General features: G+C 44.9%; 1 protein-coding gene across 6 annotated transcripts in view; it reads left to right on the top strand.

The window, feature by feature from the left end:
- dip2bb (disco-interacting protein 2 homolog Bb) overlaps positions 1-23,412 on the top strand; it is a 57,314-nt gene that overhangs the window by 473 nt on the left and 33,429 nt on the right. For 3 of the 6 annotated variants that reach the window (XM_054783769.1, XM_054783767.1, XM_054783773.1), the window contains exons 2-13: positions 12,797-12,868; positions 14,500-14,652; positions 16,381-16,506; positions 16,569-16,883; positions 19,183-19,329; positions 19,443-19,460; positions 19,739-19,858; positions 21,421-21,618; positions 21,711-21,802; positions 21,994-22,104; positions 22,184-22,307; positions 22,547-22,656. In XM_054783769.1, the coding sequence (XP_054639744.1) occupies positions 12,797-12,868; positions 14,500-14,652; positions 16,381-16,506; positions 16,569-16,883; positions 19,183-19,329; positions 19,443-19,460; positions 19,739-19,858; positions 21,421-21,618; positions 21,711-21,802; positions 21,994-22,104; positions 22,184-22,307; positions 22,547-22,656 (1,586 nt within the window). The other 3 variants (XM_054783768.1, XM_054783771.1, XM_054783772.1) reach the window with 2 other exon arrangements.

Here is a 23,412-nt window from a genome sequence, read left to right as displayed (position 1 = left end):
TATATAAAGCTGTGTATATATTTAAATTTCTATATTTACATATATACAGTATAAAGGCAGTATTGGTGGTGTGTGCTTACATGCCCTTCAACTGCTAGCAACACTGCCACTCGTGTCAGACAAAATGGGTCAAGTTAGTCCTGCTGGGGGAGATGCACCCCCACACATGAATCTGCATGCACCCCCGTTCCCTGTGCTTGCTTGTGTGTTGGGAGAGGAGCGAATGGAATATGGTGGTGGTTATGATGGCTGTTATGCAAGCGAGTGAATCACCGTGCAGCAGCCTGATTGGTGCTGTGCAACTCTCAGGTGCCTGGGGGTGGATGAGTAATGTCATGTTGTTGCATGGGGAGCCCCAACAGTGGGACCTACTCGTGCTCCACTCTCACTTCATCAGAGTATTTGCACAAATGCACGTACGCCGAAGCATTGATCCATGATTTACAGTAGATACTGTAAGATGTACCGTATGATATCCAGGCCGCTGGCTAACATGAGCTCATCAGACGTGTCCAAACACACGCATTGAGGTTGGAGTAGAAAATGGCTTGTAAGGAACAGTACATTGGCATTTTATTCCCATGATGTCTTCAGTGTTTATGTAGCTGATGAAATGTCAGGTGAACATTTCAACCACAAACGTCTTATGCCTTAACTTGTGCACCTTCATACTCACCCTTAGTCTTTTTACTGCACTCTGCCAGCAGAGCACAATGCAGTGCTCTGCACACTTACCCGTATCTGCCCGTACCCCTATCGGCCCATACCATACAAGGTCCTTACCCGTATCTGCCCGTACCCCTATCTGCCCAGCCCATATAAGGCCCGTACCCGTATCTGCCCATACCCCTATCTGCCCATACCATACAAGTCCCATACCCGTATCTGCCCATACCATACAAGTCCCATACCCGTATCTGCCCATACCATACAAGGCCCATACCCGTATCACACACACAACACACACACACACACAACCCTTTCACTCCACTACAGATTTGTAATAAACTCCTCTACTGCTAACTATCATATTGTGCTATTGTATTGTGCTATCATCCCGTCGTGCTAAGAGTTTGTGATGTCCCACTGATTTGTGTGGCCGTGAACACCTCAGCCACAGTGCTTGTGTGTGTGTGGCGCTGCATGTGTGGAGACAGCTATGTTTGCTGATATTCTTCTAGCTTCATTCACTGATATTCTTTTGGTTGTTTGCTGATATTCTTCTAGTTTCATTCACTGATATGCTTTTGGTTGTTTGCTGATATTCTTCTAGCTACATTTGATGATATTTTTGGTATTCCTTTAGCTACATTTGCTGATATTCTTCTAGTTGCATTTGCTGATATTCTTCTAGCTATGTTTGCTGATATTCTTTTGGGTATGTTCGCTGATCGACATTAAGCAGTTAGACACAGGCATTAGCGAGACTAGCATAGCTATGTTAGCTCTAGTGGTAACATGCTAACATTTGAAGTAGCATAATGTAAGACAGGGGTCACCAACCTGGTGCCCAGGGGCCCCCCACGACCACATGAGGCGCCCGCAGGCCTGCTTTTCATTCAGGTTTTCAGTTAATAATGTGAGAACACTACAAAGAAAAGTATTCTGAAACTGTTACTAAGAAAAAGTAATCCGATTACTGACTACTGATTACTGAACTAAAAAGTAACGTAGTTACTTTACAGATTACTTTATTTAGAAAGTAACTAAATTACATTACTAGTTACTTTTTCAGTTACTTACAGCTGCTGCCTGCAACACTACCCTTCACCACAGAACGACAACAGGTATTATTAACACTATTTTTATTGGTGCAACATCAGCAATGGATATATAATGTTGAACTTAAATAAAAAATCGAAAATGAATGTTTTTATTTAAGAAGTCTCACTTGCCATCAGCTTAACTCGGACATCTGTTTTATGAAAATGTAAAAAAAATATAGGCTCCAGCGACCATGCCAGCGACCAGTGTCACTTTTGCCAGCTCCAGCGACCATGCCCCCGCGACCCTAATGAGGATGAAGCGGTATAGAAAATGGATGGATGGAATATATAAATGTAATAATAATTTTTCTACCGATCCAGTGGAGCACCACTCCCATATAACTTCTGTTGTTCGACGTCCAAATATCAACAGTAGTTGACACAAACTCGACATCATTCATCGCAGTCTTGATATTACGTTCCATTTCAGCATACTCGTGCTCCAGATAGGATGAAAATGATGTTCTGTGCGGAAGCTCGGCTGTGACAGTAGTGGGGATCTTCTGTATAATGGCACGAAACGACGGTGTATCAATCGTGTTTAGCGGCAACATTTCCTCCACGATGTACCGTGCAACCAACCTCTTCAACTCCCCTCCACTTACTGATTTTCCACCGAAGTCCAGTTTCTGTTGTTTGAGTGGCGTCGGACCTGCTGCACCCGTAGCTCTCCTTTTTGCTCCATCAGTAGGAACTTTCACCGTGAGCTTGACTGTGCCGTGCGGCGAGTCCAAATGTTTCTTCAAGTTTGATGTTGTGTTATTGAAGGCAGATAACAGTTTGTCTCCAGGACAGAGCGTACAACGAATATTCCTATCTTTGTTGGACACTAACTCGAAGTAGTGACTGTATTTCCACCTAGCAAAAGCCGAGCTCCCTCCTGCCGCCATTGTTGTTGACACACGTCACTCGCCGCCATAACAGCGCCAATGATGGCTTTCTATTTGTTGAAAAACAGTAACGCAAAGTGGCTTTGGATAAGTAACTTCAATCAGATTACTTGTTTTGATATAGTAACGCTTTAAATTACTTGTTACTGAAAAAAGTGGTTATGCAAGAGTAACGCGTTCCTTTGTAACGCGTTATCAACATCACTGGTTGTGGATACCAGCATTTTGTGAATGTTTTGGTAAAACAAGCATATTTGATTTGTTTGGGTTGAAATAAGGTATGAAAATCATTTCTACAAAAATGAGTAGCTCGTGGCAATTTTCATTTTCTAAAAGTAGCTCTCGCAAGAAGAAACGTTGGTGACCCCTGCTGTAAGATTTGCTGAAGTGATGAGCATCACAGCTTTAGCTGACAGGTAGTTGTCAGAGCTTTATTTGAAGATGTGTAGCAAAGCCTGCTTTTGTACGAAGTGGTGAGTGTGTAGAATAAACAGGATCTAGTTAGGTGTAGGTCAGAGGTCACGCCCATGAGGAATGAGGTTTTTCCTTCATGATGTCAGGGAAGCGTTGGTCTTCCCTCGGAAGTGGAAGAAAGACGGGAGGGCGGATATCCACGCACCGCCCTTTCCCAGTGTCACAGTACATCTCGGAATTCAATGAACCGCAGCTCCCCGGTGCCGGTCGCACTCGTGCACGCTAGCATGAGCATGCTGGCCTGGAGGCGGTGCACGTTGGTACTTGTGGGCCACTTCAAGGGACGGGACAACACTTCCTTCCCTGGACGAGGTCACCTCGTGAGATTCCTCTCCTTCGTGATGGTTAGCGCCATCGGAGCACGAATGGGACACACGGATGGACGGGACTTTCTCACCCTGTAGGTCCGGTCTCTTCTGGCCGGGGTGGTTAGTAAGGTGACACCTGGGGTGGAGCTGTCCCGGGCCCCGCGGCACGACGCCTCCTCCTTTGCTTGTAACACCAAAAGCGAGGCGCTGTCCAGATGCCCTCAGCACACATTCTTCCACCAGCTGCTGCGTGGTGGCTCTGCTGGGGGGAGCGAACGGCATCTGGTGCTCCATGAAAGCCCCCCCTCTCATGGATATCTTTTTTCCCGCCAACAATCCTCCCATTGTTATTTGCACTGGGACTCCCTCCGCAACAAGTCCAGGAAAATGTGTGTGTTTGAGTGTACGGACACAAAGAAGCCATTGAACCATCAAAGACTCAATGACTCAATGACGTGGGACTGAGTCACATTGGAGCTTTGAGCTGAGAAGCACGAGTGTTAAAGCTGCTGGTAGCGTGGAGCCATCGTACTTCATTGTTACTCCATCGTACTTCATTGTTACTCCATCGTACTTCATTGTTACGCCATCGTACTTCATTGTTACTCCATCATACTTCATTGTTACTCCATTGTACTTCATTGTTACGCCATCGTACTTCATTGTTACTCCATCGTACTTCATTGGGCATTTTTATTTGTTTCGGGGGTTTTGTGACCCCCAAAACATGAAAATTATATTGTAGAACGAATCTTTCTGTGAAGTCCAATTGCATGAGTGTAGAGGTTGTATGAAGTGTTCCTAGTTCCATAAAATGGGGGGGTCTGCCAGGAGCCCCCTAGTCCTAGATAGATGTGTGAATCTGGATGGATCTGTGAAGCTAGCTTATACGCTACATGCTATCCTGAGCTCTTAACCTGGTCCGCCAGACACAGAACCAGGACCACCAGGTCCACTGCAGACTGTTGGGACTTGGGATTAGGTGTTAGGGTTTAGTGGTGGGGGCTTAGGGGTAAGGTGTTAGGGTTTAGGGGTGGGGGCTTAGGGGTAAGGTGTTAGGGTTTAGGGGTATTTTGTTTGTTGTTTTATTATGTGCTGTGGGCCTGATGAGATTGAGCATATTTTTAGTGGACCATTGACCCCCCAAAGAAAGAGTTTTTCATGGGAGAAGATGATTGTGTTGATCCGAAATAACAAGACAGGCTAGCATGCTAACGTTGAAGGCTGTGAGAGAAAGGCTACTCCCCCCTCCCTCCATACTGACGGGGAGGGGGGGAGAAATGAGAGATTAGCGCCCTGGCTGCGTCTCAATCTAGGTCACAGAGCATCAGGGGGCAACAAGCCTTTGCTCTCTCTCTCTCTCTCTCTCTCTCTCTCTCTCTCTCTCTCTCTCTGTCTTTCTCTCTCTCGCTCTCTCTCTCGCTCTCTCTCTCTGTCTTTCTCTCGCTCTCTCTCTTTCTCTCTCTCTCTCTCATCTACACTCCCACCTACAAGACAAGCACAGCAGCAGGATGAGTTGCAATGAAACAAGCCTTTCAAGATTCAAGATTGAAGAGTTTTATTGTCATGTGCACAGTAAAACTGGTGGTTCTGCTATGCAATGAAATTCTTGTTCTGTTCATTCTCCCAAAAAAAGGAAGAAAACACAAGAAAAAGAATAAGACCATCAGAAACATAAATACCAATAAATTAAGCAACAACAACATAAGAGACATTAATACAGATAATGTCTCAAATCAGCAGATTTAAGGAAACACCTCAGATTCAATCTTAGATGCAGGCAGAGTAGGTTAATCCCCAAATGCATGAGGCAAGCGTCCCTTGAGCAAGGTCACTTGGCAAGGAAAATGCAACTGAACTACATCAGAAAAATACAAAATTTGAGAATTAGGAGACTTAATTAACATAGAGATAAAAAATAAACAGTCTGAAGTAGAAGCCATAAGAGATTGCAAACCAAGCTTACGCACGGAACCTATCAGGAGGTTTGTGAATTTATTAAATCGGGTTATATGAAGCACCATAGCAAAACCAAAGAAAGGCATAACGGAAAATTCCAGAAACTTCTTTTGGAAAATCGACCACAGCTTGTCGTAAACACTAAGGAGGGGGGGAATCAGACCAATACTAAAGAAAATTGGATGAAAAATCTGTCAGACAGAAGCCTCTCGGAGACAGAGAAGGCAGTATTAACCAAGGGTCTCAACTTCTCAGTGACTCCTAAAACGATACACACAGTAGACTATATCACAGCAGCTGAATTGGCCATCAGGAACAATAACCTTTCTAGAACAGAGGCAGGGGACCTTCGTTCGAGAATATCGGCCCTTCTCAGTAGTGCTAAACCACCACCGTCCAATATCACGGTAGGTGAGAGGAAAGCATTAGTGGCTCTGCAGAAAGATGAGAGCATCACCATCTTACCAGCTGATAAGGGCAGATGCACAGTGGTTCTCAACACATTGGACTATGAAGAAAAAATAACAAGTCTAATTAGTGATGCCAACACATATGAGCAACTTAAAAGGGACCCATCCAGTAGGTATAAGAAAGAATCATAGACTGTCTCCAAAAGTTAGAGAAGGAAGAACTAATTGACAGACAGATGTATCATAGGTTATACCCTGGGGAGGCTACACCATGTATCTGTGGCCTTCCAAAAATTCACAAGGAAGGGTTTCCCCTCAGACCCATTGTCTGTAGCATTGACTCTACCACGCACAATGTAGCTAAATATGTAAAAACTGTCTTATCCCCATTGGTAGGCAACACTGATCATCATATAGAGAACACAAAAGGGTTTGGGCGAGTATCAAAGACCTCAGATTGGAGCCAAGGAAACTTTGGTATCTTATGATGTGACTTCACCTTTCACATCTGTCCCCACCTCAGCAGCAGTCTCGGTGGTGAGGAAGAGACTGCTCAAGGACTCAACTCTGCATCGGAGAACAAAACTTAGTGCTGACCACATCTGCCAATTATTGGAAATTTGCCTTAACACTACATATTTTCAGTTTAGAGGGAAATTTTACAGACAAATTTATGGTTGTGCTATGGGCTCACCAGTCTCACCCATAGTGGCGAATCTGTACATGGAAGAGATGGAGAAACAGGCTCTCACATCCTTCTCAGGGACAAAACCAAGGCACTGGTTTAGATACGTGGATGACACCTTTGTCATAATCAAAAACAAGAAATTCAGTCTTTCACAGATCATATCAATGCGGTGGACACCAATATCAAATTTACTCGCGAGGACGCTAAAGATAACCAACTAGCCTTCTTAGACTGCAAGGTAATTATAGGAGAGGACAGACAGCTACTTCCAGAGGTCTTTAGAAAGGCCACACACACTGACAAATACCTGCTTTTTCAATCAAACCATCCACTACAACATAAACTAGGGGTTATTAGGACCCTCCACATAGAGCGGAACAAATACCAACTAGTGCTGAGGGAAGGAAAAAGGAGACACAACATGTCCAGAGAGCGCTCTCAACCTGTGGGTACCCGCGGTGGGCTTTTAACAAATGTCAAAAGAAGAGAGTAGGGAAAGAAACCCAAAAGCCCACAGAAGCAAAAAGGAGAGGAGTGGTAGTCCCTTATGTAGCTGCGGTCTCCGAAAAACTCCAGAGGATCTTATGGCAACACAAAATTCCTACCTATTTCAAACCAGTAAATACCCTGAGACAAAAATGAGTGCATCCTAAAGACAAGGCTCCAAACCAAAAACAGAGCAATGTGGTCTATTCCATCCACTGTAAAGATGAGGAATGCAAAGAGCACTACATTGGGGAAACTAAGCAAATGCTCCAAAAAAGGCTTTATCAACATCGCAGGGACAATTCTAGTGGTCCTCAATCAGCAGTACATCTACACCTTAAAGCAACCAATCACTCTTTTGAGGACAGAGAGGTAAAGATTTTGGCCAAAGAAAACTGATGGTTTGAAAGAGTAAAAGAAGCTATTTTTGTCTAACAACAGAACCCATCATTGAATCGGAATGGTGGTTTGAGGTTTAATTTGGACCCTGTGTTCAGCAGGTTACTGAGACCGAAACCCACAGCTCTTAGTCTTGCAAATGAGGTGAAGCCAGGGCCGAGCCAGAACAATAGATGCTAACGAGCCAGTATCAGAGTCATTCATACCCAACTCAGGGAGCGACACTTCCCTTTTATCGGAGGTGCTAATGGCAGGAGAGGATTAGACCACTACTCCGCCCAGGCTTAGAGTAAGGAACCAATAGGAGGAGGGTGTTGGCACACCAATTCCGCCCACTCTTACTGTATTTAAGGCCTAGGCTACCAGCACTTATTAGTTCGCTGACGAAGCTCTTTGGATGAGGAGTGAAACGTCCGACACCTTCTTCACAGAAGTACAGATGACGTCTCAAGAAGCCTTTTCCTCGGTTAATACAGATAGATAGATAAATAAATAAATAAATAAATAAATAAATAAAGTGCTATGAGTGTGTGCGTGTGTTGCGTGTGGCGTGTGTGAGTGCTTCGTTGAGAAGCCTGATGGCCTGTGGGTAAAAGCTGTTTGCCAGCCTTGTGGTCCTGGACTTCAAACTCCTGTAGCGTCTGCCTGACGGTAGGAGTGTGAAGAATGAGTGTTGTGGATGTGTGCTGTCCTTGATGAGGTTGTGTGTTCTTCGTAGGACTCTAGATTTATAAATGTCTTGCAGTGAGGGGAAGGCTGCCCCAACAATGTTCTGTGAGGTCTTGATCACCCGCTGGAGTGCCTTCCTATCACGTGTTGTACAGTTACCGTACCAAACAGTGATGGAGGCGGTAAGGACACTTTCCATAGTGCATCTGTAGAAGCAACTCAGGATTGTGGTGGACATGCCAAATTTCCTCAGTCTTCTCAGGAAGTACAGTCTCCTTTGGGACTTCTTCATAATTTGTTGGGTGTTGTGAGACCAGGTGAGGTCCTCGCTGATGTGTGTGCCAAGGAACTTGAAGGTTTTCACCCTCTCCACCTCAGTCTCATCAATAAACAGGGGTCTATGCGTCTCCTTTTCCCTTGTTCTTGGGTCAAGCCTTTGTAAACACAGTGCCCCCTGGTGGGGGGTTAGCCTAAATGTCCCTCATCACGGTTTGATGCCTTGCAGGCATTTCACCCTTTCACCTCCTCTGTTTGTCTTCTAAGGGTCAATAAGACAGAAATATTCATCATTGTCATGAAACCCTAACAGTGAACATTTCAGCTAGTTGGCGGGTGGGCATTCTGGGGAGTGCTGGCGAGAGGAGGTCGTCGGTGGCGTTGAGTAGGACGTTGCTTCTTTGGACTTGGAATGAGTCACATGATGATGACCTGATGATGACGTTACCACACGCTAGTGAAATATGTGTGCATGCAAGAGCTGCTGCTTGGGTCACTGTGGGAAAGTGGCTTCAAGACGGGGGCCCTAATCCCACCCGGCACCGCACATACTGCACTGTGTACTCATGGAAGTACACATCACTCCTTCACTCTACCATACATATGACTATAGGGGTGTTATGTCATGTCTAGATGGCTCTAATCATGTTACAAAGCGTGTTTAGAAGGTGGTAAACAGGTTTTCTATGCTCAAACAACTAAAATATTCCATTTATAAATATGGAATCCTACTTCACAGAAATTCACTTATCATGGTCTGGTGTGGAACCAATGAGTCGCCATAAAGGAGGGATTACTGGAATCGTATTTATTGGACAATGAGCTCATCATTAAAGTGTTTAGCATTTTGTTCCCTGACTGAGCTAGCAAACCAAAAGAGTGATTATGCTATAGCGTTAAAAAGAAAATGTACCAGCTGCTTTTAAGACTTTTACTAAGTTGTTTTATGACAACAAACTTTGACTTTTACTAAAATTATATTCCTGGAAGCTGTCTAGGTTTACTCAAGTTTGGCTTTTGGGTGCAAGACTGGTCTGGTAAGCTAGCTGCTAGCTGCTAATAGATGCTAATGGCTGCTAGCTGCTAATAGGTGTCTCACTGCGCAATACGTACCTGGAACGCAATAGAAACGTAAGAAATAAGAAATAACATAATCATTTTTTCTTAGATCATATCCATGTTGCAAGTGGACAATTTAGAAGCCCTCTTTTCTTTTCTTCAATAAATTATTTTACTTTTTTTTTTGCCACTGAAAAAATACACACAAAAGCATTTGCTAGGAAGATACATTTGGATGGATGGTATTTCCCCGTTTAGAAAAGAAACTCCAGATGAATCCATCATTGCACTCTACTTACACTGAAAACTAGCTGCATTTGATGTGTTTTATTCTATATATCTATGTATTTATACATAACAAATATGACGTTTACGTCTGCGCTATGTGCATTCCGTACATTTTTACGTAGCTCGGTCTTGGTGGATGCCACAAGACGATAGAAACATCCCCATGCTAACCAAGTCTTTTAACAAGAGTCACTTCTAAAATAACCTCCCAACATATGACATGTATGAAGTATGGTTCTTGACCATTTCTCTTCATACATTCAAAGAATAATAACTACCACAGCACGTGACAAAAAAAAAGCGCTGTCGTAAAAATGAGCTGAAGGAGGAAGTGACGTAGTCCTTGCGCATGCGTGGGACTGGTTGGGCTCCGGGTACGTATTGCGCAGTAACAAGCTGCCAGTTGCTAATAGCTGCAAATAGATGCTAGCTGCAAATAGCTTCTAATAGATTCGAGCTACTAATAGATGCTAGCTGCTAATAGCTGCTAATGTCTGCTGTGGGATGCAGTGATGGGAGCAACATAAAGTGTAGAAAAAGCAGCTGAATTCCAAATCATCCAGATGGAAGAGTGATTACTTAGAGATTGTCCGGCCCCTACCCCCATAACAGACACCATGGCTTTTCCCTTCTTTTCTGCAGTCAAACCGCCTGTTCACATGAGCTAAAAATACATCATGTGACTGAGCAAAGCCAAGCGTTGTGTTCATGCATTACTTATGGAAGTGTTTACTTTTCTTACACAAGGAAAGGATATGCAGGCGCCAGGATGATAGCTAGTGTGTTATACCATGGATGGATAGAGGGATGGATAGATGGATGGATGGATGGATAGAGGGATGGATAGATGGATAGATGGATGGATCCATCTTATCCATCTCCAAGTGTGAATGGCACTGATGTTGTTGATTAGGCTGCAGTGTCTCATCTGCTGTGTTTGTGTGAGCAGACTCTGTGAGTGTGAAATCCAATGAAAGTTGGCTGCCCAGTCAGCATAGGCTGGCACCTGCCTTTCCCTTATCAATGACTTCCAAAACGTCTGAGAAACACCAAAACTGACCAAAACTGAGGCTATTTTTGCCATAAGAAAGAAAGAACAACCTATTCATCCCTTCCAAACACCCAGAAATATCAAGAAAAAGTAGATTGATCCAGGATAATAATACAATATAATATGATCTAGTTAGAAATGACACGTAATGTGACTTTTACCTTTACCTCTCTGGTGAAGGAGGAAGGGCAGGGACGCCATCATTGTACTTTGCGATGACGTATTTCTCACATTCAATCGTGCTTCTCACCTTCTTTTTCTAATTGCTGCTATTAGCAACCTTCTTTGGCCCCATGGTGGGTTATTTAGCAGTCACATGCAGTAAAAACATGTACATTGATATTGAATATTGGTCCAAAAATAAAACCAATGTACAGTAATCGCTTGTTTATGGCAGTTAATTGGTTCCAGACCCGACCAGACCATGATAAGTAAAGTTTATAAATGGAATAGTTTGGTAGTTAGAGCATAGAAAACCTCTTTACCACCTTCTAAATACACTTTTAACATGATTAGAGCCCTCTAGACATGACATAACACCCCTACAGTCACCTTTACTCTCCCATTAGCAATATAGTATGCATAACAAGAGCAAGTAAGACATAAATAAGACTGGTGCTCATGTGTTGCCGTGCTTGGGGAGCTGAGTGGAGGGCGCACAGAAGTGATGTTGGTAGTTGTAGGCCGTTAGGGATGATTGTGTCTGTTGTGAGATTATTCAAAGCTGCAATAAAAGCCTGTTGTTGAGTCTGGTGCTTGTGTGTCTCATGCACAAGTTGCCTGTGGTGGCACAGAACCGGGTAAGTTTAAAACGACCTACATCAGCATTTCAGAAAAGGGTATGAGGATTTTGGGAAGATTGCAGAGAATATATATGTAGAGAAATAGATATCAATATTATATATATATCGGCTGATACGCAATGCTGCAATATTGGTATGGTATCGGCGGTGAAAAAGTAGGATGCTGTTTGGGCACTGGTATCGTTGGAATGATCCCGTATATTCCAAAATCCAAGCTAAAGTTTGGTGACTTGTTTGTTGACAAGTGAATCATGTGAAACGTAGAGTCATACTTAACACTGGTATCCCTTTGGAGCAGTGATATCACTCGTGTGCTGGCAGGTATGCAGCTAGCAGTGCTTCCACCATACGAGACCACACAGGAGTTGGCTCTACGAGAATGAGACAAGACCAGATTTTCTTCAGAAAAATCCAAAGAAAAAAAGAATGAAGAAAATATTTGCTAATGTGTTGCAATCTACTCATTTCATTTTTCCAACGTTACCTTGCATTGCTCCTCACGAGGCTACGCTCTTCTGCACGTGTGCGCCAATGCTAGCAGCCTCGCCTCCACCCACCATGTGACTGACGAAAGGGCTCACTCCGTTCTTGCCGTTGTTCAATGGAACAGACGCACCAAAGTGCTGAAAGCGATGCACAGAGTGAAGCGTCTTCCTGCCAGACGTGTGCACATGGCAACATATTGATAATGCACGGAGTCATTGATGAATTGACCACCACCCCAGGACTGGTGCCCACAGACCCCCAGTAACCACCCCACTTTGTTGCAGTTTGAGAAGATAATGAACTTATCATCATTGATCAATGGTGGAAATATCATCATTCATGGCCTACAAATCAAGTTGTCACCAACATTACAGTGAATGCACTGCAAAGAGATTTTCACAATAAAACCCATTCTATCCTGAAGGGAGTGGTTGTATTCCTGGTGCTCTGCTGACCTTCTTCAAATACTATAAACAATACTTATCATATCCCATGTATGACACAAGCTTCCCAAAGTGTCCAATGTCCAGCCCCCCCTCCCATCTGTTGCCTTGTTGGCCTGCATCTGTCCCTCTGCTGCCGTGCTCCTCAGGGTATCTCTGAATCATCCTTTCTTACCCACGCTTCCGCAACACTTCAAATTTAGGTGCTGTTTTGTTCCCCCCCTTCCCCCTTGAAGGCCCATCTTTGACATCCTCCGGGGGTTACCGCATCCGTCTGTTTGTGACTTTGTGTGAAAATGTTGAAGGATTTGCTAAATAACAGAATGCCCTTCCTTGTGCAGGTGACATCACACAGAAGGGCTACGAGAAGAAGAGGACCAAACTCCTGCTGCCGTACATCATCCACCCCCCAGGTGAGTGTCCGCTTTCAAATCATCTCCAAAGCATCACAACAAGGTTCTGGCAAATGGATGCAAATGTCAGCACAGTCATGCATTGCCATTGATCACTGCTGCCCCCTAGTGGCGTCATGCAAACACACACATATACGGTACACTAGGTCCCCAACTTATGAACATCCGACTAGCGAACATTCGCGGATACGAACTCCAGCCGACTGGTCTATATTTTATTTTATTTTGCCTTGTAGTCGCTCAATCAGTATTTATACTGCTGCTGTACATGCTTGACCAGTAGAGGGCACTGTGACACTGCTAATGGGACCAACAGAGGACGAGTTAGACGCTGGGGAGATAAAGCAAAATGGAAAGCTAAATGATACAACCCGGACAGAGCGTGTGATTAAAGTTTATGAAGAGTTAATAGGCCTGCTTAATTCTACACCACCCACAGAACACTACCTCTTTTAGAAGAGTCTAACGACGACCATTTGTCCTTTTTTTCAATAACTTCTCCTCCAACTCCTCCACAACGACGTATGCTCGACCACTCCTCTTCAAAGGTAAATAACATTTATCATTACGTATTATTATATCACTTTTATTATTGTTTTTTCATTAATTATCCTGGTTTAATATTACTACTGCATCCAAACTCATATTTACATACATACGTATATATGTATATGTCTACATGTACATGTAGTACCTATATCATTGGTAATATTATCTTTTCCCCTACTTAAGAACAATTCGACATAAGAACGGTCGTCTGGAACCAATTGTGTTCGTAAATTGGGGACCTAGTGTATATGTGTGTATATACAGTATAGATGTGTGTGTGTCTGTGTATATACAGTACACTAAGTCCCCAACTAACGAACACAATTGGTTCCAGACGACTGTTCTTAAGTCGAATTGTTCTCAAGTCTTAAGCTTACGTTAGCTGGATATTTGTGTTGGCCAACGTATGTGCAGTATAAAGTATCATTTGCCTGCTGCTTCGGTGTTGGCATGAGATGGGATTTAACCCCATGAGCGGTGCACCCTCCTTTTGATGCCGTTGCAAATTTGTTAGCAGAATTTCAGCCAAACTTTCCAGCGCCGTTGCACACTGTCCGTGACTGAAATGGACGCACACGAACGCTTCCTGCCGCTTCTTCTTCGTGGGTGTTCGCTGGCTTCTTATTGGTTGGGGTTATGTGGCCATTATTGCTGCTTGAAGCACCGAATTTAAGGAGCGAAATAAAAAAAAAAAAGAACAATTCCGGGAGAATGGGAATGTAAGTCCCGTTTCCCATCGATGCTTGATGCCCATCCCTAATCATAACTTGACATTAGGAGTATTTTCTTAAAGGGACAGGGCGCATTTGTGTGTTTCACTGGCACATAACCACACTGGGTGGGGTCCATCTTATTTCACTTGATTTCATACAAATGAATGTTTCTCTGTGTGGCTTGTTCACATTTAATGTTTGTAAGGAGATCCAGCAGCAAATGGACTAGTGATTACTTCCGCAGTGGAACGTACAGTAGACTTTGTTGAAAGGCTTCAGGCTTGCTAACTGGGACAAGACGTCCACGTCCATTTCTCTGTTCTGGGTGTTTTCAAAGCCAAAATCTTTTAGCATTGTTTTTCCCAACAGTGGAACCTCTCACGAGGAACGACGTGCAACCGCCAGCTCCCGGTTCCTCCTCAGGCCACGGCCCCCCTCCTTCCAGCTCATCCCGTTACCGCGAACGCCGCTCCCGTAGAACTCACCGTAATGGCGGAACCAGGGATGACCGCTACAGATCAGGTCAGGACTGCAAGTGTGTGTGTATGTGTGTGTGTGTGTGTGTGTGTGTGTGTGTGTGTGTGTGTGTGTGCGCGCCTCAAAGATAACCTTGCAGCCCCCCACCCTCAACCCCCCCAATGCGTGACATGACTAGCTGGCCATGTAGGAGGAAGCTTTGTGGAGAAGATAGGAATGCTAAGACGGGAGAGACTGTAAGGTGACCCCCGCCCAGACTGATGCACGCCTCTTATTCCAAAGTCTTGTTGAAATCCCACACAACCTTTGACTTCCTTCTATTTCACGAAACAAAAAGGATGCATAAACTTTCATATTAGCTAAAAGCAGGGGTGTCCAAAGTGTGCCACGGGGCCATTTGGAACCCACACTCTACTTTTATTGTCCTGCGGCACCTTAGAAGTAATAACAACATTACTAAAAAATACGAAACAACAATAACGACCTAGGGGAGGAAAATAGTGCAATGAAAACTAAAAACATTTATCATGTAAATCCCATCTGAAATATCAAAGAATACGTCCTAATAATTATAAATGATGGGGAGATGAAGTCATGTTACATACTGTACATGAGACAATAGCCACCACAGGAAGTACTGTACACAAACCACAAGTAACAACATGTGTGAGTCTATTACATCTTATGTCTTATTTTCTCTTACTGTCTGCTATATTGGCTAATAAGAGTGTAAAGGTGACTATAGGGGTGTCATTTCACGTCTAGAGGGCTCTAACCATGTTAAAAATCACATTTAGAAGGTGGTAAAGAGTTTCATTATCCATCCATCCATTTTCATCCACTTGTCTGGGTCCGGGTCGCGAGGCCAGCAGTCTTAGTAGGGAAGCCCAGACTTCCTGGTCCCCGACCACCTCCTCCAGCACCACCAGGAGGACACCAAGGCGTTCCCAGGCCAGCTGTGAGACATAATCCCTCCAGCGTGTCCTAGGTCTGCCCCGGGGCCTTCTCCCGGTTGGAACATCTCACCAGGGAGGAATCCAGACTAGATGCCTGAGCCACCTCACCTGGCTCCTCTCCATGTGATGGAGTACTCTGAGACCCTCCCACTATCTCTTAGGGGGAGTCCAGCCACCCTACGGAGGAAACTCATTTCAGCCGCTTGTATCCACCATCTCCTTCTTTCGGTCACGACCCAAAGCTCATGACCGTAGGTGAGGGTGGGAACATAGATGGCGGGGTACCTTGAGAGCTTTGCCTTCCAGCTCAGCTCTCTCTTCACCACGACGGTCCGGTACAGCGACCACATCACTGCAGACGCTGCGCCGATCCGCCCGTCGACCTCACGCTCCAACCATCCCTCACTCGTGAACAAGACCCCGAGATACTTGAACTCCTCCACCTGGGGCAGGACCTCATTCCCACCCCGCCCTTTCCCACTGAGAACCATGGCCTCGGATTGGGAGGTGCTGAATCTCATCCCAGAAAGTCCAGTGTTCCGCGACCGGGACAAAAACCACATTAGTGGTTTATAGACTGGAATTGACAGTTTATGTGTTTTTACACTTAATATTAATAGTATTTTCCACAGGACTGCAACCTATTTGTCTAATTGGCCATGAAGAAAAATTCAGACTTAAAAAGATCTTGTAAAAAATCTTAAAGAATGAAATATGGTAGCGTCAATGTATCTCTCGTGGTCCTGATGTGTCTGTGGCGGGCCTGACCAAACAAATGAATGCATGTATGGGAAATGTGTGTGTTTGGTGTTGTCAGACATCCACACTGAAGCTGTACAAGCTGCTCTGGCCAAACATAAGGAGGAGAAGATGGCGCTGCCCATGCCTACAAAACGCCGCTCCACCTACGTGCCCTCCCCCATGGAAACACGAACGCCACCAGGTAGGATAGGAGGGTACACGTGGCCTCAGGTACATTTCTAAATCCATTTCCTCTCCCCTCAGACTCCTCCTCGGCCTCTGAAGACGAGATGTCTGCGCGCCGGCAGTCCATGGTCGCCCCTGCCCCCCTGCACAATCCCAACCTGCAGAGCCCCGACTGTTGGATCACCCGCACCCCCCAGGGCTCCTCCACCTCCTCCTCGGCCTCCTCCACCATGTCCCATGGAGAGGGCAAGCCTCTGTCTCAGAACCAGCCTCAGCCTCAGTACAAGCCCCAGTACCAGGCCCTGTACAAGCCCTCGCACCCGCCCCCCTACCCGCCCCATCCCGAGCCTCACCACGCCCCCGCCTCCGACATCATGCCGCACGGTCGCATTGGTGAGTTGGGGGTCTGCAAATATTGTCACATAATAAGCTGACTTGCAGTATTTTATATTAGTTTTAATACTGTGTGCAGTGTTACAAAGTAGTACAGTAGTACCTCGCATAACATAAACCTCCTTTTATGTAAATTCCACTGAACGTAAAGAATTTATGTAAATTTTTCGCATCGTATTACGTAAGGAATTCTATATAACGTAAAGCGTCAAGTCCGTGCAAGCGACAGAGAGACTAACAGAGTACAATTGGTGACGCCTTCTGGCTTCACGCTCTCATTGGCTGATTATTGGGGCACCGCCTATGCTCTCATCTCATTGGCTGATTATCGGGGCACTGCCTACGCTCTTATCTCATTGGCTGACTTATCCAGCGCGTCCATGTTTGTGTGTGAGCTCCCTTCCTCATCTTAGTCGCGCTTAAAATACTTTGCACGCATTGAAATCTCTTCTTAATTTCATTACTTTTCTTTGTGTTAAAATTACCGTAGTCATGGGCCATAAACCAAGTGTAAGTGGTAAGAAAAAAGGGAAAAGTTGTCAATTGAAAGGAAGCAGGAAGTTATCCACAAATTCTGACGCTTCATGCTCTCATTGGCTGATTATCGGAGCACCTCCTATGCTCTCATCTCATTGGCTGACTAATCCAGCGCGTCGGTGTGTTTATGAGAGACATGCTGCTCTGTTCCTCATCGTAGTCACCCTTAAACTAGTTTGCACGCTTTGAAATCTCTTTTTAATTTGTTTACTTTTCTTTGTGTTAAAATTACCGGAGTCATGGGCCCTAAACCAAGTGTAAGTGAGAAGAAAAAAAGGGAAAAGTTGTCGATCGAAACAAAGCAGGAAATGATCCAGAAGTATGCCGGTGGTATGAAATGAAGTGATGTTGCTAGACTATAGGGCCGTTCCCAATCGACCATTAGACCTTATTTACCTTATTTTATACTATAATGTTACTGTACTATGTTTATGCTAACGTTTTCTTATATTTTCCCACCATATTTGGTGGACTTTCAATATTTTGAAGGCCAAAGGGTTGAGTTTGGGAAGATCTTGGAACGGATTAGGCTATTTACATGTATTTTATGCTTCGTATAACATAAAATTCCTATAACATAAAGGTTCTTGAAACGGATTATTTACGTTGTAGGGGCGTCTACTGTATTACTATGCAGTATTTTATATTAGGATTAATACTGTATGCAGTATTACTATGCAGTATTTCAAAGTAGTATTACTATACAGTATTTTATATTAGCAGTAATACTGTATGCAGTATTACTATGCAGTATTTCATATTAGTATCACTATGCAGTATTACAAAGTAGTATTACTACGCAGTATTTTATATTAGGATTAATACTTTATGCAGTATTACAATGTAGTATTACTATGCAGTATTTCATATTAGTATTACTATGCAGTATTACATATTAGTATTAGTACTGTATGCAGTATTACATATTAGTATTATCTCCTTTTCCAGACCTGATAAGAATGTATTATGTCCTCTTGTATATTTTATTCTTATTCATAGATGATTATGATTATTATATCGGAATGATTTGCATAGTATTTAAGGTTTTCATGACATACTGTATGTACAGTATTATTTGATGTAGTATTATTATTGTTGAAATGGATGTGAGCATATTGATATGATGATATACTGTATATTATAGTACATATGTGTACATATTGTTGATTATTCCCTCCTGGGGAGCTAATACACCTTATTTATTGATACTGTATTTCATTTATGCTAATATTTACATTGATCTTGTTGATTGAAATTAGTGGTGGTATGTGTTTATGTACTGCATGTGTACTGTACAGACTGAGAGTGTGGTGGTGTGTGTTTATGTACTGCATGTGTACTATACAGACTGAGAGTGTGGTGGTATGTGTTTATGTACTGCATGTGTACTGTACAGACTGAAGGTGAAACTGAAAGCAGCAAAATGCAACCAAATAAACAGCAGTGACGCATACAAGCGTAGTCAAGAGTTAAATTGCATGCTGAGTACCACAAAGTCATACATGGCAGGGCTGCACTAATATTGCCTCCCACGTCCCCCCCAGGGGGTCCTGCCCCACTGTTTGAGAAGCCCTGATTTAAATAACATCTATTGAAAGCAATAATAATACAAGATGGTTGGTATGCATGGAGGTGAGTGTTAGTAAGTCAGTAATAAAAGATGAATCCGTGTCGTCCATCAGCATTTTACATGTTAGCTACGTCTTCCACATTCATTTGGCTGTCCTTTCATGCTCCCGCCCCCACCTCCCTAAACCCGCAGCCCCCTCTGAAAACAGCGCCCCGCCTCCAGATGTGACGGCCATGGCGCTTCCAGCCAGAGGGCCGCGGGTTGACCTGCCGTCCAACGCCACGGTGCGTGGGATGAGTCGAGGGCAGAGTCGTTCCAGCATGATGGAGACTGCAGACGGTAACGTTTCCTTTGCTGATCCTGATGCTGATGCGTGTGGCATTAATCAGACTGCTTTCTCTTGCTGTCGCTCTTTCTCTGCCCTGTCGTGTGTGTATTTGACTGGCTGGTAGGAAGAATTAATCTGCAGAGTAAGGACACTCTTTCATGTCCAATATAAGTCTTTGCTGTGTTTCCCCTTAGTGTCCCGCTTTACTGCACACCTGCACACCAAAAACACTCTTTACCCCAACTCTCACCTTCTTTTCCTCCTTTTCATCCCACTCTTGTGTGCTGCTTTTGCATTCCCAACCTCTCCTGCAACCCTGACGCACGTTTGAATAAAAGTCTATTTTATGGGGTGAGGAACAGCAGCCTGTTTTGTTAGCTTGTTTGTCCTGACAAACACGCCCCCACCACCTTCTTGCAGGAGTTCCAGTCAACAGCAGGGTGTCCACCAAGATCCAGCAACTTCTAAACACCCTGAAGAGGCCCAAGAGGCCCCCCCTCAGCGAGTTCTTCACCGACGACTCTGAGGAGATAGTAGAAGGTGAGACCCGCACACACGCATCCATCGTTAGCTTCAATGGCTTCTATTGGAGACAGAACAGACAAGAAATGGGTTCTATCCTACACTTGCAGCTTTTCAGATTGGTGTACATTGTTCCCTCGTTTATCACGGGGGATAGGTTCCCAAAATAGCCCACAATAAGTGTAATCCACCAAGTAGCCAACTTTATTTGTTTCCAATAATTAAGTTTTAAGGCTGTAAAAGCACTCCTTCAGACGAACATGAATATTTTCTCACATTTCTCTCTTGTTTAAACACTCTCATCTCAAAGTTCACATTTCCTTTACATTTTAATGATCAACCACCAAGGTTGGACACAAGAAATGAGTAAGTGACTCACGTGTATTTGTGCCTCTTCGCCCTGGCGTCGTTGGGCTGTTGCGTTTTGTATTCTTCTTTAAACATATTGCTCCCTTTGTCCTATTTTACTCCTCCTCCTCGTCCTCCATGACCCAAAGATTCATTTGTTCTGCAGTGGCGCCCTACAGCCGCAACTTAACCTTCCTTCAGCATGTCCAGAAGTCCGAGTTTTTGTGCGATGGTTAGCATCTTCTTCTGCCTTTTTCGAGTGCTCAGTGCTCAGTCACACAGGTAGCTTCTTCTTCTTCTTCTATTGTTTACTGGCAGTTAGCAAGCAGTTCACACGGTTAGCCAGTTTGCTAGCGATGGCCACAACAGGAGACGGCACGAAAGAGATTGACAATGGTCTACAGCCAATCGGGATGCAGAAGACAATGGGCGGTGCAGACAGAAGAGAGAGGGACGCCGCCACCTTGTGCTAAAGCACAGAACTACACTCAACTTCCCACAATGCAGTTCTTCTTGAAGGGCAATGGATGGAGGGAACACTGTATACTTTTCTTGGTGTATTTATGTCTAAATGTATGTATTTATGTATACACTGGTACCACACGTTTCTTATTCATTCCTTCCAAAAGCTTCAACCAAAACATACAAAAACCAGGGCAATTTTTCCCATAGGACATCAGCCAAAAATATGAAGAAAAGAATACATTTAATCGAGAATAATTCTAGTTTAAATGTCAAATCATTCCAAATGAAGAAAGTATTATTATTATCGTTGATGCAGATGTTTCGTACATCCTGGAGAGATGGAATTCAATCGTGTTTGTCACCTTCTGCCACTCGCAACTGTCTTTGGCCCCATGGTGGGTTGTTTAGCATACGCACTCAATAAAAAGTGAGTCAGCAACGTGTAGGCTGCTTTATTTGAATTCACAAAGCACAGTTTGATAACGTGGGATTTTGCCGATAATCATTAGCACCTAACCAGCGGGGGGGAGGGCGTGTCTTTGGGGGTGGCGCTACGCTACGCGCCAGAGCAGGTGTAGTTGGGGTGGGGGTGTGTCGGCCAAGAAGAGAAGAATGCAGATTTACCCTGTGCACAACTTGATTGATGGAGAAACCTGGGCCAGTATCATTTGAAATGAACAGGATGGGACCCCTTGAAGTTTTAGCTTCAGTGTCCACGTTCAGTGTTTTTCGTTGAGTGTGTCCATGATAGAAGTGCTGTCCTTCAGTGCCCCAGCCGGACCCCAACACACCCAAGCCGGAGGGCCGTCAGATCATCCCGGTGAAAGGCGAGCCTCTGGGGGTGGTCAGTAACTGGCCCCCAGCCTTGCAAGCGGCGTTGGCCCGCTGGGGGGCGACGCAGGGGAAAAGCCCTGCCCTCACAGCTCTTGACATCACAGGCAAAGCGCTGTACACGCTGACTTATGGTGAGATGTTTTTACGCCAGAGACCTTGCTTGTGCGCCAGAGCTACCTGCTGTATGCCAGGATGGTCAACGTTGTGCCTCTCCTTCTGTTAGGGAAGCTGTGGAGCCGCAGCGTGAAGCTTGCGTACACCCTCCTCAATAAGCTGGGCACCAAGAATGAGCAGATTCTCAAGCCAGGAGACAGGGTGAGGACAAAGTAGACAGCTCTCTGTTTTCATGTTGTTTTCACCTCGAAATGCCAAACCCAATCTGAAGGTGTGTGAGGACATTGAGTGCTGCTTGTTGATTGAATAACCGACGAAAATAAACTAGCATCATGAATGTTTTTAGTGTGTATTTCATGAAATAGCACAATGTTTGCTTCATATGTGTGTAGGTGGCGCTCGTGTACCCCAACAGTGACCCGGGGATGTTCTGGGTGGCCTTCTATGGCTGCCTCCTGGCTGAGGTCATACCCGTACCCATCGAGGTGCCGCTGTCTCGTAAGGTGAGGTGTATGACTCGCTAAAGGTTTCCTTCCTGCATGGTGATTAAAAATGTCGTATTGTGTGCTGCTGGCCATGTAGGATGCGGGCATCAGCCAGGTGGGGTTCCTCCTCGGTAGCTGTGGTGTTGGCCTAGCACTGACCAGCGAGATATGTCTGAAGGGTCTGCCTAAGACTCCCACTGGAGAAATCATGCAGTTCAAAGGTCAGCTCAAAGTCTTAGAAGCTATATTAAAATGAACCATCGGTCGTTAGCTTTTTAGTAGAATTGCTCATTTTTCAGTGTGTTGTTTTGACCACAAAGTACTTGAGCGTGAATCAACAGCGCCTCTGCTGGTTGCAGCCATGTAGCGCACGCCATTGTCACATCCGTCCCTCCTCATCAGCATCATCGCTTCATCTATGAAATCTTGATCTTAGTTTACCTTCACCTTTGTCTTCCAGGATGGCCTCGGATGAAGTGGGTGATAACGGACTCCAAGTACCTGACCAAGCCTTCTAAAGACTGGCAGCCGCACATCCCCACGGCCAACACCGACCCCGCATACATCGAGGTGACAAAGCTGCACCTTCAGGGCGGCCCGGGGCCGTGTTAGGCCCTCCACATGTTCTTAAAGGGATAGTTGGGGTTTTTGACATGAAGTTGTATGACATCCCCATCAGCAGGGTAGTACATCGACAGTAACTTAATACCCCACCTTCACCCCCCAGTGGAGCAGGACAGTGATAGTAATCTGCCACTGAAGCTGCTCTTGTGCGTTGGATGATACTGGTTGTCCATGATGGAAATGAGCCTCCTCAGTGTCCTTCACTCTGCCACAGATGCCAGGCTGTCCAGATCAGTGCCTTTCTCACCAGTTTGTCCAGGCTGCTCCCCCAGCACACCATTGCATACGGGAGGGCACTCGCTACCACAGTCTGGTAGAAGATGTGTAGCAGCTTCTTGCATACGGTGAAGGACGCCAGCCTTCTGAGGAGGTACAGACAGTTCTGCCCTTTCCTGCACAGAGCATCCATGTTGGTAGTCCAGTCCAGTTTATCATTCAGATGCACTCCCAGGTATTTGTAGGTGTGAACCACCTCCGCACGGTCACCTTTAATGAGAACAAGTTCTGGGTGTGTCCTGTTCCTCCTGAAGTCCAGCACCATTTCTCTGGTCTTGGTGGTGTTGAGGTGCAGGTGGTTTGATGTACTGCACTGCTGACGGGGATGTCATACAACTTCATGTCAAAACATCCCAGCTATCCCTGAAGTGGCCCTGCAGCCACACGGGTTGAGAACCAGTGGCTTAGCAAATATTGATTGGTTGG

Source organism: Dunckerocampus dactyliophorus, chromosome 8 (assembly GCF_027744805.1).
Source record: "Dunckerocampus dactyliophorus isolate RoL2022-P2 chromosome 8, RoL_Ddac_1.1, whole genome shotgun sequence".
In the NCBI taxonomy this organism is placed as follows: Eukaryota; Metazoa; Chordata; class Actinopteri; order Syngnathiformes; family Syngnathidae; genus Dunckerocampus; species Dunckerocampus dactyliophorus.
Note: the sequence above shows the minus strand (reverse complement) of the source record. Positions and strands in the feature narration are given on the sequence as shown.